Source organism: Ischnura elegans (assembly GCF_921293095.1).
Source record: "Ischnura elegans chromosome 13 unlocalized genomic scaffold, ioIscEleg1.1 SUPER_13_unloc_1, whole genome shotgun sequence".
Classification (NCBI taxonomy): domain Eukaryota; kingdom Metazoa; phylum Arthropoda; class Insecta; order Odonata; family Coenagrionidae; genus Ischnura; species Ischnura elegans.
This window is the reverse complement of record NW_025791657.1, coordinates 14848335-14866065: the sequence shown is the minus strand read 5'-3', so window position 1 is coordinate 14866065 and position 17731 is coordinate 14848335. Positions and strand designations below refer to the sequence as shown.

Below are 17731 nucleotides of genomic sequence, written 5' to 3'. Positions count from 1 at the left end.
GGTGCAGTGTAAAAAAACTAGACGGCAATAAAGTGTGTGTTTTGTAGAAAAGCAAAGTAATTTTCTTCCAACCATGTATTGATGAGGCTAAATGAAGAGGTTGAATGATACAACTTTCAGTATGCTGTTGGCTGATTAAGTAGCTGCAACTTCTACGAAGTGATTAGAATAGTTACTTTAGTTAAGGGTCAGTTTGAGATATGAAAGTGATGAAAATATTCCTTCCTTCTATTATATTCCGCTCACTCTACATACTCATGGAAGCCACCACAGAGTCACATGTGCACACACTTCGTAACAAGCAACAATCACTGAGATATAAATTAACAACCCTGAGGCAACAATCACCTACAATAGTCCAATACTCACATCAGCTACCCATAGAGCAAACCACTATACAATAGCATATTATCGCAGTGTTCATGTGAGAAATTGCTCTCTCAAATCTTCCGTAACTACAGTTACTCACTCTTCCCATGATCACTAAGGGGCTATGCCCCTTCCACTCTCCAGAGCTTGCTTCAATGTTTAATTTTTTAGTTTTAAACAAGTTTCATGTGATTAATTGGAAAACTTACTCTTTAACATACTAAAATACAAGATTTATCATGTGTTAAGTCAAATTTGCTGCAAGAAAATGGATAACATTTGCTCAAAGTAATAACAAATTTAATTGGAAAATGTTTACATAAAATATCATCATCCGCCAAGAACTATAATGCTAATGGGCACAGCAAAGTTGAGGGGTGAGTGGAAATGCATGCGGCAGGGATTAGCCATCATGTTGTTGCTAATTGGCTATGCAATCAGCTGATGTGAGGGAGCTCCATCACCTACTATCACTTCAGTGAGAATGACAGAATTTAAAATAACCCCTTTAACGGTTTGTGTCATGCACGAAGTCACCAGTTATCCCACATCTGTTGGGTAATAATCTAATGAATAATGAAGGACGCAATACCTTGGAGCAATTCAAATTACACCTAAATCTTGGTCACACATTCAAGCATCAGACAAATATTCATTTACTCATAAGTAGTGATAAGTTACTTGACACTAATCCAGCATTTTCTTGATTAAATAAGTGATTTTTTTCATTATTCAAGCACTATGGTACATTATTTTAAAATTTGGTACTTATAAATATAGCACACAAGCTGTGAACATGTGAATATTACACAAGTGAATCTTTAAGGGAGGTGTGTAGGTGTTGATCAATGAATTAAATGGGAATCATTAATTTTTTTACTAACTCAAGAAGTTATTTCTGTCATTTATGATGCTGATTGTGGACTCGAATGCAGCCACAGGCCTCAACTTTGTCCCACGGTGAAGAAGTGGATGCTGAAGGCACAGGAGCATTTGTGATAGACCTCGACTGTTTGCTGGTTATGGCCAAGAAAGAGCCATCTCCCAAGGAGAATGATGCAATTGAGGTATGCATGAACTTCACATAATTAAATTAAATTATTGGATGAAGGTGATGTTTGGGGGAGATCCTGTATTTGAAGTATCGTAAATGATTGAACCTGTTGGATACTTTCCACAAAGGATTTTTATGCAGCCCAATGGATTCAAACTTGCCAAACTTATTTCAAACGATTCAAAGTCTCATGCTTTCGTGTGAAAGTTCCACAGAGAAAAAAATCATTCGCCTTGACCGGGATTCGAACCCAAATCTCCCGATTTCCGGTCGAGTGCTTTAGCCAGTTAAGCTACCGAGGCGTCATTCTTCCCTGTGGATATTTTTGGACACGACCGGACAAGATGTTGCCCGGTCAAGGCAAATGATTTTTTCTCTGTGGAACTTTCGCACGATTGTGCATTGCAGGTGACTCATGTAAAAGTTATCACCGCGGCTAGTCCCGATATACTTTAAATTCTCATGATTTGTGCCTGTTTTCATATATCTTCATCTTCTGCATATACTTAAAGAATAATTTGGACAAGATCATTACCATTGCTCCAGTGCATGAACAACTATCTTGACATGGTGAAGACGTACTCATGTTCTGCAATTACACAGCAATTTACAACAGGAGAGACTTTCATATGGCCTCAAATGTAAAGAAACTTTTGTTTTTGAGCGTCAATACTCCTCCAAAACACAAGTTCAAATATAAAATTAAACTTTTTTGTGTGGTTCAAGTTATTTTGCCTTAATGAGTTTTAAGTTGATTAACTTTTTTGTTGCTGCATGCATGTGTTGTAATTGACTATTTTTCCCCGAGTAATATCTTGGGACCCATAAATCATATTTTTAATTTTATTGAATTCAATCAAGTGTAATATTAATAGAATTAATAATGATGGGCATAACTTGGAGGAAATCCTTTACTGTGGGAGTTGAAGGAAAAGAAAAACTTTGCTCTTTCCACATGGTGACGTATTGTGACTGACAATGGCATCGTTACAGCATAACATTATCAAGGTGAGGAGTATTCCTAAATATGGTGTGGGAGTCTCATTTCAACTTGCAAGCCTGCTCTTACTACCAGTGATACAACTTAGGTGCGTTTCAGTTTCATTCGATGTAGTGAATCTTTTCTTGAGTATCCCAAGGAAGAAGGCATGAAAGGTGCATTTGGCAGAAATTACTCTCACCAAGTTGGGTACACCTCGCCCAGTGTTTAGTGAACAGAGTGAACGCCTTCAATTGAGCACAAATCAAAACAGATTTTTCTTCAACAGCAAGCACTACAAACACTAAGTAGGCCTTGCCATGGGGTCACCTTTGTCCCCCTTCCTAGCCAAACTTTATGCGGATAATTTTGAAAAACTTCTTTTCTCCTGTAAACATCCGCTACAATAAAACTTCATAAAATAGTATCGATACATAGTCAATGAGTTCTGTGTGTGGCAAGGTAAATCAAGACCTACCCAATTTCTCAACAGTTTTCAATTCATAGGATAAACATATCTAATTCAGCATAGAAATCAAGAAATAAGGCATGCTATGGAATGTTATGGGTATAGACCACAGACTCAATTGGATTACATTTCTGCTGTTGTTTTATTGTTTTCAATGAATGTCAAATCAGATTTCCTTAAATTCTTAAAATTCATCGATAGAGAATACATTTATTTATATTTATTATGATTATTGCTTTACTTCTTGTAAAGGGGGAAAATATGATTTAATGTGGTTAAAAAATCACTTGTGTTTAATTACCTGCAACAATAGTTCCAATTCCTTATCCATTCATATTTTGATGCTTACTTTCAGCCTACAGTTATGGAGAATGGGGAGCCAATTCTGAATGGGACTATCGCCAATGAGTCTTTGACAGAGGTGGCGGGTGAGTCCTCTGAAGTGCTTGAAAATTAATCTTCACGTGGTAGACTTGTTGAAACTTATTTAGACAAGGGCAATGTCCAAAAACAGGAACTCAGAATTTGTTCAAATTTTGCAAATGCATGAAATTTTTTATGCTTTCTTTCTGCTTCCTATTTTACCAAATCCTGCTATTCATCAATATTTCCTTAAATTTCACTGAAAATTATATGTTTATGTGTGGCTCAACCCCAGATCCATGGCGTTACAACCAGGCACTTAAACCACTCATTCAGACTTTGCAGAGTGGCACTTATATGAGAATACTTTTGACGTGTAAATGTTTACCTGTGGTTTTAGTTTAAACTTTTGGTTATATAACCATATATGGGTGCTGTCGTGGAAAGCTCCCAGTTGACTATAACACAATAAAATTTGATTGAATTATGAAACCTAATTTTGGACACTTACCTTGTGAGGGATGTAGCATCTGGCTATGTTATTTATCTATGCTTTCTTAAGTTTACGTCAATAGTTATGTCATAGAATTTAACGAGGTCAGCAAATGGCTAGTAAAATTTTATCTATGTTTCAGTGTAATGAAGCAAAATTTGCAGTCGTATGCATTCATATGAGTATTCCACCTTACTTTATATAATATTTTTGTATCTGAGGCTGGTTAATAGAAATTTTTTGCCAATAAATCACCTTTAAAGAAAACCAAACGTGAACTTCCAGTTTCCGTGTCAATGTGGAGCTTGCATGGGTTGTTGATTAATATAGAAACTATTTATAACAGGTATAATGGATAATTTTACTTGCAAAAATACCAAAAGATTCTTCATTCGTCATCAAAAGAAATAAAAACATTGACTTCAACGTCGAGAAAAATTTGTCTGAACCGACCACTGCGTATAGATACCTGAGCTCTGCTGAAGCGAAATGTGATGTCATATGTGCCTAGTATGCCGTTGGGAGTCGGGAAATACACTGAGTGCATGCTGTGAACATTATTTTGAGGGAGGATTTAGCCACTAATCACTACTTGCCACAAATCACTAGCTGCTAAGGAAGTGGCCACTAATTGTGTATGTGCTGTTATTCTTGGTAAGTTTTCCTATTGCTTTTGTGCCATAATTATTACTTGGGATATTAAAAATGCGACATGGGGATGATGAAGTATAAGCTTTTTGTTTCATATGAATCAGCTTTAAAAAAAAGTTGATGATTACATTGCCGCTCGTTTGAATGGTACACCTAAAATTCATCTACATCTACATACTACACCGCAAGTCACCTAAAAGGCGTGTGGCTGGGAGTGTTAGGAGAGCTGCCTTTTTTTAGGACATTAAAAGTTGATGCCACGACCCTCATGGAATTTGTTATGAAAAATTATTGCTATACATTGGCAGAAAATGAAGATGTAAAAGAACTTGTAATATTGGAGAATAACATTTGTAAGCTTACAAGCTGTGCTGTTGAGTTTGATAACACCGCATTAGTGTAGAAGGTATCCTATTCATCGTATGGTGGTTAGATTCTCCTCCTGCTGAAAATGCTGAAAATTCACCACAACCATGTCAAACTTCGTGTGTTACAATCAGTGGCAATGAGATTATTAGTAGTAGATTAATGGGAGTCATCATGCTGAAAATAACACTATTTTGGCACAGAAATTTCGTAGAAATCTCCAAGCAGTGAGCAAAAGCTGCATTGGCTGCAATTCACCTTATAATACAAGCAATGACAGTCCTGAATGAGGAATTTTCAGGTACCAACAAATAAATGCATGAAGTTATTGCATATAATAGCATAGTGGACATTATAAAACATAAAAATTGCTTTAATTATACAAATGAATGTAATACCGTGGATAACATCAACTTACAATTAACGTATCCACCTCGAATATGGCTGTGCCTCAGACTCCTACAACGATGTTATTTAGGCATCATAAAACTTTTGGTTTAACTGCTCCATTTTTATATTTTTTACCTTGACGCAGATATTAGTATTATAAATAATTCAAAATATGAGGACTTCCAAGCCTCTATCATCAGCTATATTGCTTGAAGTTGAAAATAAGCTACATGTCTCACAATCAAGGCTCTCTCAGCAGGGTGGTTTCCTTCATCAAAGAAAACGAAATGCATTGATTGCTATTCATTACCCACCATTAGTTTATTCATAATAAACAAATTATTTGGTTTTAGAAATTCCAGTGTAGACGAATGGCAATGGTCAATTTTAACCTCATTTGAAATAGGCTAGATTGGCGCCCATGAAATGTCACTCCACGCGATGCCACTCCACGTGATGTCACAGGGACATAGATTCTATATGAGTAGATTGAAGTTTTACATTGTCTGAGATTACCAATGCATGCATGAGGCACAGAGCTAAGAGAAACATCTCTTAATAATCATATTTTAAAATTGCCAAAGGTCGGAAAGTTTGTTCACTTGATAGGGTATTAAATATAATTATTTCAGCCAAGCGCTACCTGATAGCAGGCTGCATTGTAGCAGCAATAACAGCCTTGCATCATCATTTTAGATATCAACATTAGACAGAATCAATAATGACGGTGACGTCAATAGATATCGTCATTTGAAAATCTAACAGCGTGAAATGCGTACTCCAGGAGTAATAATCTTTCGATTTAGGCAATAAATTATAGGAAACCACCCTACTGCTGGAAACTATTATAAACAATCACAATAATTGCTTTGTGTGATGTTTTCGCACACATGATGGCATCAAGACTTCTTCAGCAGTGGCTTGAGGGATGAGGGAGTTTTTTGCGTGCTTTAAAATTCCTTATATTTATATTGAATATGTCGCGAAGAGAAACTCAGATTTACCTCTGGTTCTCTTTATTGTATTCAAAATTCTGTCCATCTGTAAAATAAAAAAATCAAGGAAGTTCACCATTGTGGAGTCTATAGACAAAATGAAATAGAAACCTGTCTAAATTACCGCCAAAGGTTTGGTTCAGTTTTGAAGTAATGGGAAAATTTAGCTTTGTACACTCCTCATTAAATTCACTTTTTTCTACACTTAGCAACTGTGATCTGTGTGGCCTTACAATGATTCATGGAAGAAGTGGAACATGGATAAAAGTGATTTGGCTACAAATACCCTAAACTCAATTTCAATAAGGCTTTGTGTGCAGCAGTAATAATTCTGCAGAGTAATGACATTCAGCCACCAGACCATGCCTTCTTATTCTTGTTAGTTAAGATTTCATGGCTATAGTTCCATCCAAATTGTTAACACTATCAGAACCAATCCCCAACATATGTCGGACTACTGCACTGCAGCTCCTATTATACCATGAACGAGTATAAGTTTGGTTTGGCCCTATATAATTTCTTTACCTTGTTTTGCTTCCATATTAGACCAAATTTCACTGGTCATGATTGCATAGTCCTGCCACAGATGACGGAATTGTGAACTTCATTATTCAGATTTTGTAGATAAGCACTGATATGCAGAACAAGGACTTTTTATTTTTTATCATCTACATGCAATGTATTTAAAGAAACAATCATTCAACTTTTCAACGGTTGATTTGCAATTTTTTCCCAATTGTTATTAACCCATTAGTGCATAAAGTTAGTTTAGTTAAATATTCAATTAAAAAGTAGTTATTCCGGTTAATAAGGTTTATTGTAACTTATTTCTGCAATTGTTCAATATTTGTAATCAATACTTTAAATAATACAGCCCGTCCTATGTATCAGATGCCATGCACAGGTGGCAGTAGTTACTGTAATGCATTCCTATGGGAATTTCTCTGAAATTATTTTATAAATGGGTACATTAATCATGAGAGTGATTTGCTATTAAAAGAGGATAGATAGATAAAATAGATGAACGGCATATTAATTAGAAAGATGTTATATTTTGACAATGTTACATGATATTCGTAGAAATATTTTAGATGAAGTTCAACGTTTCATTTACTACAAATGAATTTTGGTCTCCCTTTACGTTCTACTCTACGTCTTTAAGTAACAGTTAATATTGACCTGAGGTTTAGGCAATCAAATCTAACAGAATTAACCCGTCAGTACCCAATTTTTTTTAAGTCACGCATATTTCTCTTTAAAAAAATATGATACATATGATACATAGATATGAGCTCAACATAATGAACACAATTCAAACTGAATAAATAATAGAGGAAACCTTCTATTAAGTATGTGCACCGAAATGTACTCTAAAATTCACATATTAAATGCATTGCTGGAGTATTGGCTCAGCACTGCACTGGGTGCCATATGGCTCCCATGGGCACAGAGTATACTGGGTTACGGGTTAGTGACGGGTTTGACGGGTTAATTGATGGGTTAATGGGATGAGGAGCATGATTTCCTAGGGTAGATAGTTTTCAAATTTTTTCGCATAATCATGGTGAGTGACCTTCAAAATTTCGAAGGAGAGAGTATTATTTTCAGTAACTTTTTGATAAAGGAGCCACACATTTTGGACAGCAGCATTGAAAAAATTGGCTAATACTAGCCAACACAATTTATTCTCTCTTATAATGGACCTATATGAAGCAACAAACTGGTCAATTTGATCTACTCTACATATCTCTAGGCTATGAGATGAGAAAACTGTTGGCTGAGCTATAGAAATCTTGCTATTTCTTCTCTCGTGACCATCTTTTTGTGGCACTGACGCAAAACTTTTCGTAATTTGTTGCAACGGTGATGACACAATAATCTTTGCACCTGACAAGTAGAGTTTTATCACAAATTTTAAAGCGATAGTCACCTCTTTGTTCTGTCTTCATCACAAACTTTATCTTGAGATAAAAATTTTGTACTCTATTCTCCTTCATTGTACTACTAGCACAGATGTTTGGAGAAGCAAGGTGCCTAATGAGTTTCATTAAAGTGAAGTAATAATAAAAAAACTCATATCCTGTATCTTTTGGAATATTGGAAGCATTTACTATGAATACAACTACATCTCCACATAGACAAAATTGCTGGGGTTTATGAGCATCCATACTGTTGTACACTTGAAATGTGGGCTTATATCTAGCACTAGTACATGAGGCCCAATTTTTAAAGCCAAAATGAATAGGCCCTCCCCTGTTACATTGTTTTGCATAATGCTTCCCATAATAGGGTATGCAATCTCTCTGCAATCGATTAGTTTTCTTCCAGGCCGCCAAAAATTGGAAAGCAGTTTTAAACATATTCCAAAATAGCCTTATTTGGAACAGGCAGTCACTTCCTTCAACCTCTGAGCTGTCAGTCAGGAGTTAATATTGCAGGACTTTCAAATCGGTTACCGCAAATGCTTTCCGATAAATTTCTAGGCACATCATATTTGGACCAAAACAAATGTTTATTAGGATACTAGCATGCCACCTGGCATTGCTCGGGAAGGATCGTACCCAGAGAAGGGGAAACGTAAAACTAAGAATTCATGGTCATAACCTCTGGATGGGAAAATTTGTATGAACGGATGAATAAACACAATTTGATAAAATGCATGGTTAAAAAGACGGCAAGGATGTCCGTGGTCCAAAATACCTGTGAACGGTGAAGTCATGAGGAAAGGCAGTATCGGAACTGGTAGATATTCAAACATGGCAGAGTGAATGGGGATGTTATCGAAGGGTGGGAGAGTAGGCAGAGGGTGGAGTGTGGGTGGTAGGTGGTGCTGAGCACACTCACCAGGTTCGGTAATGAGAAAACGATGCAAAGGATGTATGGGGCACAACCAAAAGTAGGTAGCGCTACAGCGTTTGTGAGCATGGATGCACCTTTGTACAAAATTTGGCTGCAATCCAAACAACAATATGGAAATGCAAAGCGGCCAGACAAGCAGATAACCTCTTTTATGCATTAAAAAGATTAAGCATAGCCTAACAATATTATATCACTGAGGAATGCCGTAAGTTCTTCTTTCTCCAAAGCTAGGTTAACATTTTTATAGTTAGCATGTATCCACTTTGTCTGAAAATGTGATTTAACAGTTTCTCTGAGAAAAATAAAGAAAAAGTCCAGTCGACTTTCACATTTCAATGCCTTTTCAGAATGAAGAAATGCATTTCAGGTTAACTAGAGGATTCCCATTTCTCCACTCATATACATTCTATGATATTACATTTGAGGATAATCTTGTATCATCTGTCACCTCCATAGGTGCCATTGGGTGTTTATATTCATTTATTGCCAAGGCCAACAATCGTTTTGGAATATTACTTACAATATGCTTGTATTCCAATGTTTAATTAAACTAAATTCATTTTAAAATTACATAAACCATACTAAAGTATAAAAAATTGGTCAAAATATAATAGCGGCCAACCTTCAGATTAGCTACGAGAAAAGACCCCCGTGCATGTCATCCGAAATATCAGAATGTCAGTTTTCAGTGTTGATAATAAATACAAAATGGTACAGAAAAACTAGAAAAAGTTAAAAATTAAAAGATTAACCTTTAGAACAAAAATGAGATAAAATTTATCAGCATGTTGAGTAAAACGCTTCAATAAAAAATAATTTACTTATCATGTGCGGGTGACTGAAAATTCTTTCAATGCCATGTCTCACATAAAAGCTTCTCAAGTCGATAAATTCAAGTATAACACTAAAATATTAGTGGACCAGTGAAGACAGACATCCATTTGAACTTAAAATAGTATCAGAATGTAGCGCATGTCAGCTGGAGCCCTGTGAACCATTCAGTTATGCTAAAAAACGTCGGTCCTATAGAAAAATATCCTCTTCAAAGGCCTGGGGCTGAAAGTATCAAATTTGGTACAAAAAAGATGAGGGTATCACCTTAATTGACGGTGGATCAGAGAAATTGGAATAATTTGGGTGGTAGTTGAACTTGTAACTGCTAGGTTTTTTTGTTTGGGATGTTCAGATGGCATTTTGTGTATTGTTTCACATATTAAATACTTTGAATTGTATGAAAATTCATTCACGACTTAATCAGAATTAAAATAATATTTTTAATTATGGTGGTAGCTTCAGAAATTGGATAAACTATTTGGCAATATTCATGTATTTGAAAATTGAATACTAGTCGACAAGCTGTAAATCAGGAATCTTTGCCATTTTTTAGCTTTTTAACCCTTTCACTGCTGTTCAATCTGCGGAAACCTTCTCCTCACATGCGGCGAAAATGTTAAAATGCGTCTCCTGGGCCCATGGAGCAGGTACTTCCAGGATGGGTGTGGTACACCCTCCGAAGGGTCACTAATCCCCGACCCTATCCTCGACGAACTCACCCTTGCAGGACCGTCTCATCGGCCCTACCAGCGGGGGCCCTACCTCCGGAAAAGTGACCGCTCTGACTGCAATTTGAAAATCAATCAATCAATCCGATCATCACAATATGATTGTTTTCATCGCACTCCTGCCAATCAAGCAATCAAGTACGTCTTTGAGCCGTGTCTCTGCGATAAAAAATAACGATTTTGTTAACTTTGCAACAAAACGTGGCTGCGGACCACCGGAAAATGGCCATTATATCAAAGTTAACAAAATCATTATTTTTCATCGCAGAAACACGGTTCAAAGACGTACTTGATTGCTTGATTGTCAGGAATGCGATGAAAACAATCATATTGTGATGATCGGATTGATTGATTGATTTTCAAATTGCAGTCAGAGTGGTCACTTTTCCGGAGGTAGGGCCCCCGCTGGTAGGGCCGATGAGACGGTCTTGCGTGGGTGAGTTCGTCGAGGAAAGAGTCCTGGATTAGTGGCTCCCTTCGAAGTGCTTCGGCAAAAGTGCTGACCGCATGGTAGGGAGGAAGAAAAAGTACGTCCACCGCAGTCTGTCGTGCGGACGTACTAGGTACGTCCACAGCAGTGAAAGGGTTAATGTGAGGTCTGTAAAATGACAATATGAGGAAATGAAAAAGATAATCTTACAGACTTAGCTCATCAATCAGGCTTCACAATGGTTGCTGGCTAGGCTTAAACTGTCGTGAATGTAATCTTTAGTACAGGGTCTGCCAGTGAAATGGGACAAGCATAGATGTCCTTAGGACGGAGATGGGAATTAGTGTGGGGGAAGGCTACTGATGTGTTACCAATTGTAGTCCACCATTTCAGTTCGGCTTTGCATGCAAAGCCTTTTTTTTAAATGGCGGAAGCATTGTGCAAACGCGACAAGATTTCATCATTTTAACATTCTACATAACTGGTCTGTTCTGCAATGACCTCATGTTGGAATCACCAAGTAACAGTTGACATTCCAACTCGTATTAGAATTCATATTGACTTGTGTGCATTTATTTAGGGAATGGGTAAATTATCTGAGTATAGTCAAGGAGTTTGAATGAGATATCAGGGACAATATATAGAACTGTGGTACCTATCTACTTAGCATCTTCAAACTTTCTATGTACAAGTTCTATCTATGGACGAAATTAGGAAATCAAGTAGATTTTAAAACTAAGTTCGCCCATAAATCAGGTTGGACTGCAATAGTTGACTTGGGTGGATTAATGGTGGATTTATTCCTTTTTGCAGAAAGTGTGCTGAAATTTTGAAAATAAATATGCCCAAAAAATGTCACTTACAAGCCATGTGTGATGTTGGCTACAACAATTGTCTCATATTGATGGCATAAGTAGTAACTGTAAACACTTTCACGCCAAATGTCAGGTGGAGGGGAATGGTATTTTCATGTGTGGGAGATGTAAGGCCGGGTATAGCTTTTGTAGATTTGTCAACGCATTTGACCAAAGGCCTGCTCTAGCCAACACAAGGGAAGAGAAGTGACCACTGAGGTAGCAATTGTCAGATGCATTCAGGCCCTGCCTGGTGCCCGAAATAGTGAGGCCTTTGGACCGCTCGATGGCAATTAAGCGCAGTCCTCCTTTTCATTTATGATCATCCTCGACGCAAAGATCATTTACAAAGTGGTTATATTGTCAATGGTTTTTGCGATTATATATGTTGTTGAATACTACAATTTTTATGCTTTTAAATGAATCTTTTGTTTTGTTCTACGCATAGTAAATTTTTGAATGAAATTTTAGGGTTAAAAATAATGGACCTCTGGAGCTATAGTTTTAGTACTTTTTGTTCAGAAACCTTTTTATTAGCGCAGGAAATATGTTTCAAATTCCACATTGCTTAAAAGAGTGTTAGTAATACTTAAACCTTATCCCTACAATACACATACTATACGTGTGGACTTTCCTGGCCCGGGAGACGACGGCCGTATATTTACTTGTGAGATTTTCTTTTAGGACGGTCGCGGGTTAATGCCATTTTTGTCTCGGGACCCAACCGTGCGGGGTTAAGGATTTACTCTCGGTATCCGGGAGCAGGTACTCTGACCCTCGTCTTTTATAATCCCTCTTAGCAGTAAGGGACAGCAGTCATGCAATTGTTTATCCAGTCAGGTTTCGAAGTAAATATTTGTTCATTTCTCATTAAAAATAAAATAAGATTTGAATTGTTTGTCTTTTAAGCTCCGTTTACAATTTGTAAACGAAATTCTATGATAAATATTAACTTATATCTCGAGTAATGTATAAAAATCAACATGGGAATTGTTGCTGCATTAAATATGTTAATATTGGACTTAAAACTTTGCTTAAAATTTGGCAATGCTCAGAAAAAATGAGAAGTGCCAATCAAAGTTTGCAATTTACGTGCAAGCAACAATTATCCATTTGCTAATTACATATAGGCAATACATAAGTTGACCGCGAACCAATGCCGCAGTTATGGTCGTAAACCCGGAAAGGAGGGAGCACAACTACTCTCGGAGTCCAAGATAATGCGGAGTCCCAGCGTGGAGGGGTCGAAAAAGGTTCAGCGAGACCCTCCTTAACTTATGTCCTCTAAAAATGCTCCATACCACGAGAAAGAAGAGTTTCTTGGGGCTCAGTACAGCAGTCATGCTAAGACGAAAACTCCGCCGTCTCGAAAGGGTTAATAAAAGTAATTCATTGAAAACCAAATGCAATATTTCTTGAAAAAACACTGGTGAAACATTAAGTTGACCATGGATTTGTGCTATGATAGGGTTAGAGGGTCTAGTCCAGTGATGGGGGAAAATCCAAATCTGAAGGATGAAAATGCAGGGGTAACTCCACCTCAAAAAAGAGCTTTGCACTGTAAAGTTTCAAATATTCTAATGCTACACGTAGCACGGAAATTGTTCTCCTATTTTAGGCACCAGCAGGAAATGGTAAAGTATCAATCTCATGTTGTGTGTCCAGAGTAAATGAATTATTCTGAGAATTATGTAATGAAGGCATTCTAAATATTTATTCTGCTCTTGCAAAATAGAAAAATGCACTCTGTATATTTTTTTAAGCCCATCTTAAAGGCCAAAAAATATTATCCTTTGTAATTGTTTGGAACTGATTGATTTTTCAAAATATCGATGCATTTTGAAGCATTGCATTAAATATAAATCATTATACGGACATTTCCTCTGGAACAACAGGTAAATCTTAAGGGGCTTAAAAAGGGGCCGATTTAATCATTCATCAATAATTTTAACCTAGGCATGAGATATCACATGCTTTTATATTTGAAAGAATATAATCAATATTGCAATAGGCATTGGTAAGAAAAATTTTCTTTCACAATATGAGGGGTGCTGATCAAAGAAATTGATCTTCACCTACTGCTATTATTGTCCTTGTTTACCTGTACCGAATATAGTTTTTTTGAAAATGAATGTTGTCCTCGAAGGTAAAAGCTTATCATTAGCCCTATTATTGCACATTTATATTTCTCTCGTTGATTTCGAAATCTTGCGATGATTTTTACATGAGCTGTAATTATCTTCTGGCCCTAGCGGTTCCTTTTTGTTTGTACTTTGTTTATTCTAAGCCTTGCACTGCAAGGAACTATCCGCGTTTAGTAACAATTTTTTTGTTTCAAATTAACATTATTTGCATGCATTCCATTGGTAAATTGAGTTTACGATATTCGTGTGAATGAAATAGTGCATTGCAGAGTTTTCTGTGGTAGATACTTGAGGTTAGTTTTTATTCCTTTGCTCGATTTCTCTGAGGAGCAGGGCCGCTCAATTTGTGAAGAAACTTTTGGAAACCACTGTGAAAAAATTAACTAAGACCTTATGTATGTTTAAATCATCTTACCAGAAGATCGGTTGAAGTGACTTATTTGGTATTTGTCAAATGGCAGTTATAAATTATATCCACTAATCATAGATTTCATGTTTGACTGTAATTATTTATATTGTGAAATTCTTTTCCAGAGCTCCCAGCTACTGACGGAGTGTCCTTGAAAACAACGTCATCATGTTATCTATTGGCGGAAAGAAATGTAAGGATTAATCAAAGGGCAGTCTGTATTGCTCCCGCAGCCTCTCTTTCACTTCTTCAACAAAAGACTAGGTTATCCCATTCAGAGAAAGGAAGGGAGGTGATGAATGAAGACATTGAAAAATGTGGTGCCCTGCTGGCTGACAAGGTAACATCTTGCTCAATTTCTGATGATGGACAGTTTCATTTGAAACCTAGAGATGCATCTGAAATCAGTGGAGATAGAACAACAACGACCATTGTTGGGGAAACAGGTGGTTGTGATATTCCAGACACCGTAAAGTCTTTCAGAATTGCTGAAAACGGAAATGGTGGCCCTATGGCAGTCACTCGAGAAAGCAAAGAAAGAAGTACTCTCGTGATCAAAAATCCTGGGAAGCGTACCAGATCTAAGGACAATTTGTATCATTGCTTCAATTGTGGAGATGTATTCAATGGCAAAAATGATCTCATGGAACACCTCAAGACTCATGTTGGTGCTGGAAATTTGGATGTTGATGCAAATTTGTCAATTGGAAAAGATTTGTCCCTCACAACCCTTGTTTCAAGAAAAGAAACTATTGGTTCTTTTCAACCAACCTCCTCAAAGAGTTTAAATCAGCAAAACTGTGAAAGACAAGGGGTGAGGCAAAAAGGAAATGGGCTCGTTAAGGAAATCAGTGGAGGAAAAAGGGAGAAAAACAATGTGAGGCAACTGAGGAGAACCTTCATTGCAGACGGGAAATCGTGCACAGATAGCCCACACACCGAAAGAAAGCCTTACTCATGCAGTGAATGTGAAAAGTCTTTCTCTCAAAAGAGTAATCTTGTCCGTCACATACGTGCACACACATCAGACAAGCGTTATTCATGCCATCAATGTGAAAAGTCTTTCTCTCGGAAGGGTAATCTTGTCCGTCACATACGTACACACGCAGCAGACGAGCGTTATTCATGCCATCAATGTGAAAAGTCTTTCTCTCAAAAGGGTAATCTTGTCCGTCACATACGTGTACACACATCAGACAAGCGTTATTCATGCCATCAATGTGAAAAGTCTTTCTCTCAGAAGGGTCATCTTGTCTGTCACATAGGTACACACACAGCAGACAAGCGTTATTCATGCCATCAATGTGAAAAGTCTTATACTTCAAAACAAAACCTCGTAGCACACAAACTTAAACATCCAGGAGTGAAGCCTTATCCATGCTATCAATGTGAAAAATCTTTCTTACAAAAGATGGACCTTGTCTGTCACTTGCGGACTCATACAAAGAAGGGCCCTTATTCGTGCAATGAATGTGGAAAATCTTTCCCTATTAAGAGTCGTCTTGTCTGTCACATTCGGACTCATACAAAGGAGAAACCATATTCATGCAATGAATGTGGAAAGTCTTTCTCTCAAAAAATCTACCTCATCTCTCACATACATAGGCACAAGGAAGACAAACCTTATTCGTGCGATCAATGTGAAAAATCTTATACTTCAAAGAATAACCTCGTAGCACATAAACGTGCACACGCAGGAGAGAAACCTTTTCAATGTACCATTTGCAGGAAGTCTTACACTGCGTCTTCTGCCCTCACCTTCCACATGTGGACTCATGCACAGGAGAAACCTTACTCATGCAATGAGTGCGGGAAGTCTTTCTCACGAAAATGCAACCTTGCCAGACATAACTTGAAACACACCGGGGAGAAACCCTATTCGTGCAATGAATGCGAAAAGTCTTTCTCACGAAAATGCCACCTTGCCAGACATAACTTAAAACACAGAGGAGTGAAACCTTACTCGTGCTACGAATGTGAAAAATCTTTCTCGCAAAAGAGCATCCTTGTCAGTCACATGCGCTTACACACAGGGGTGAAGCCTTATTCATGCCATCTGTGTAATAAGGCTTTCACTCACAACTCCACCCTTGTCCTTCACTTGCGGACTCACACAAATGAGAAACCTTACTCGTGCAAGGATTGCGAAAAGTCTTTCTCACGGAAGAACTACCTAGACAGACATAAGTTTACGCACACGGGAGTGAAGCCTCATTCGTGCCATCAGTGTGAAAAGACTTTCTTTAAGAAGTCCGACCTTGCCTTTCACTTGCGAACTCATACAAATGAGAAACTTTATTCATGCAAAGAATGTGAAAAGCCTTTCTTTAAAAAGAGATGCCTTGTCCTTCATATGCGCACGCACGCAGAATTAAAGCTTTATCCTTGCAAACAATGTGAAAAGTCTTATAATACTAAACAAAATCTAGATATACATATGCGCGCACACAGCGGAGAGAAACCTTATTCGTGCAATCATTGCGAAAAGAGTTTCTCACAAAAGGTCATCCTTGTCCGTCACTTGCGTACACACACCCACGAGAGAAAGAAAATTTAAGGAGAAGAAAAATGTGGGGTAAGTGAGGAGAACCCTCATATTAGATGGTGTCGCGGCTCCCGCAACACCGTGAGGTCGGGTTATTAACGTGGGTTTGGAAGGAAACACGTCAGTTGGAAGTGTTAAACACACAGGGGTGTCTTTATTGGTTTTCCATCACTAAACAGAGGTAGAAAGTAATTCCATAGCTTCCCTCGGTGAGGACAGTCGAGGTCGGATGCCCGGCTACTTCTGTCGTGGGGCTGCGACCGGGTCAGTCCGGACTGATCTCTCTGGAGATCGGAATAGGACCTTAGCGATCTCCTTGTCTCCCCCGCAGCTCGGACGGGGGTTTTGGTGTTCATCTACATCTTCATAATTCCCTGCGAGCCACCTCTAGGGTGTTTTGCAGGGTGTGATCAATCACCAGAATGCATTTGGACTCCCTCATGCACACCACACCATCCAAAAAACGTCCCGTATAATAACAAAATATACTAATATATATGCTGTTAGAAATAGCAATAGAATTAAGAAACATGCATTAAGTTTTATATAGATTAGTAGGCTACACTAAAATTCATGCAATCTATTTATGAGTTCTACCGCTGCCGTTATAATCTCTTATTGATCGTGGAAAAAATGACATTCGGAATCTAACTGTCCTATAATCTATCTCTTATTTTATTTATATGATCTGATCTTTCGTAGTATGTTGGCGTCCGTAAGATATGGTTAACATCTTAAGAAAAGACATTGCTCTTGAATTTATCTAAAAGGTTTTGTCTATTTTTCAATCTACGGTCCA

At 37.6% G+C, this 17731-nt stretch overlaps 1 protein-coding gene across 2 annotated transcripts in view; it reads left to right on the top strand.

Moving 5' to 3' along the window:
- The window catches only part of LOC124172180 (zinc finger protein 271-like), a 33681-nt gene extending 16324 nt beyond the window's left edge, over positions 1 to 17357 (top strand). For both annotated transcript variants that reach the window (XM_046551595.1, XM_046551594.1), the window contains 3 exons: positions 1305 to 1436; positions 3227 to 3299; positions 14513 to 17357. In XM_046551595.1, coding sequence (XP_046407551.1) covers positions 1305 to 1436; positions 3227 to 3299; positions 14513 to 16944 — 2637 coding nt within the window. In that variant the 3' untranslated portion in view covers positions 16945 to 17357. The remainder of the gene's footprint in view (positions 1 to 1304; positions 1437 to 3226; positions 3300 to 14512) is intronic.
- The last annotated feature ends 374 nt before the right edge of the window (positions 17358 to 17731 follow it).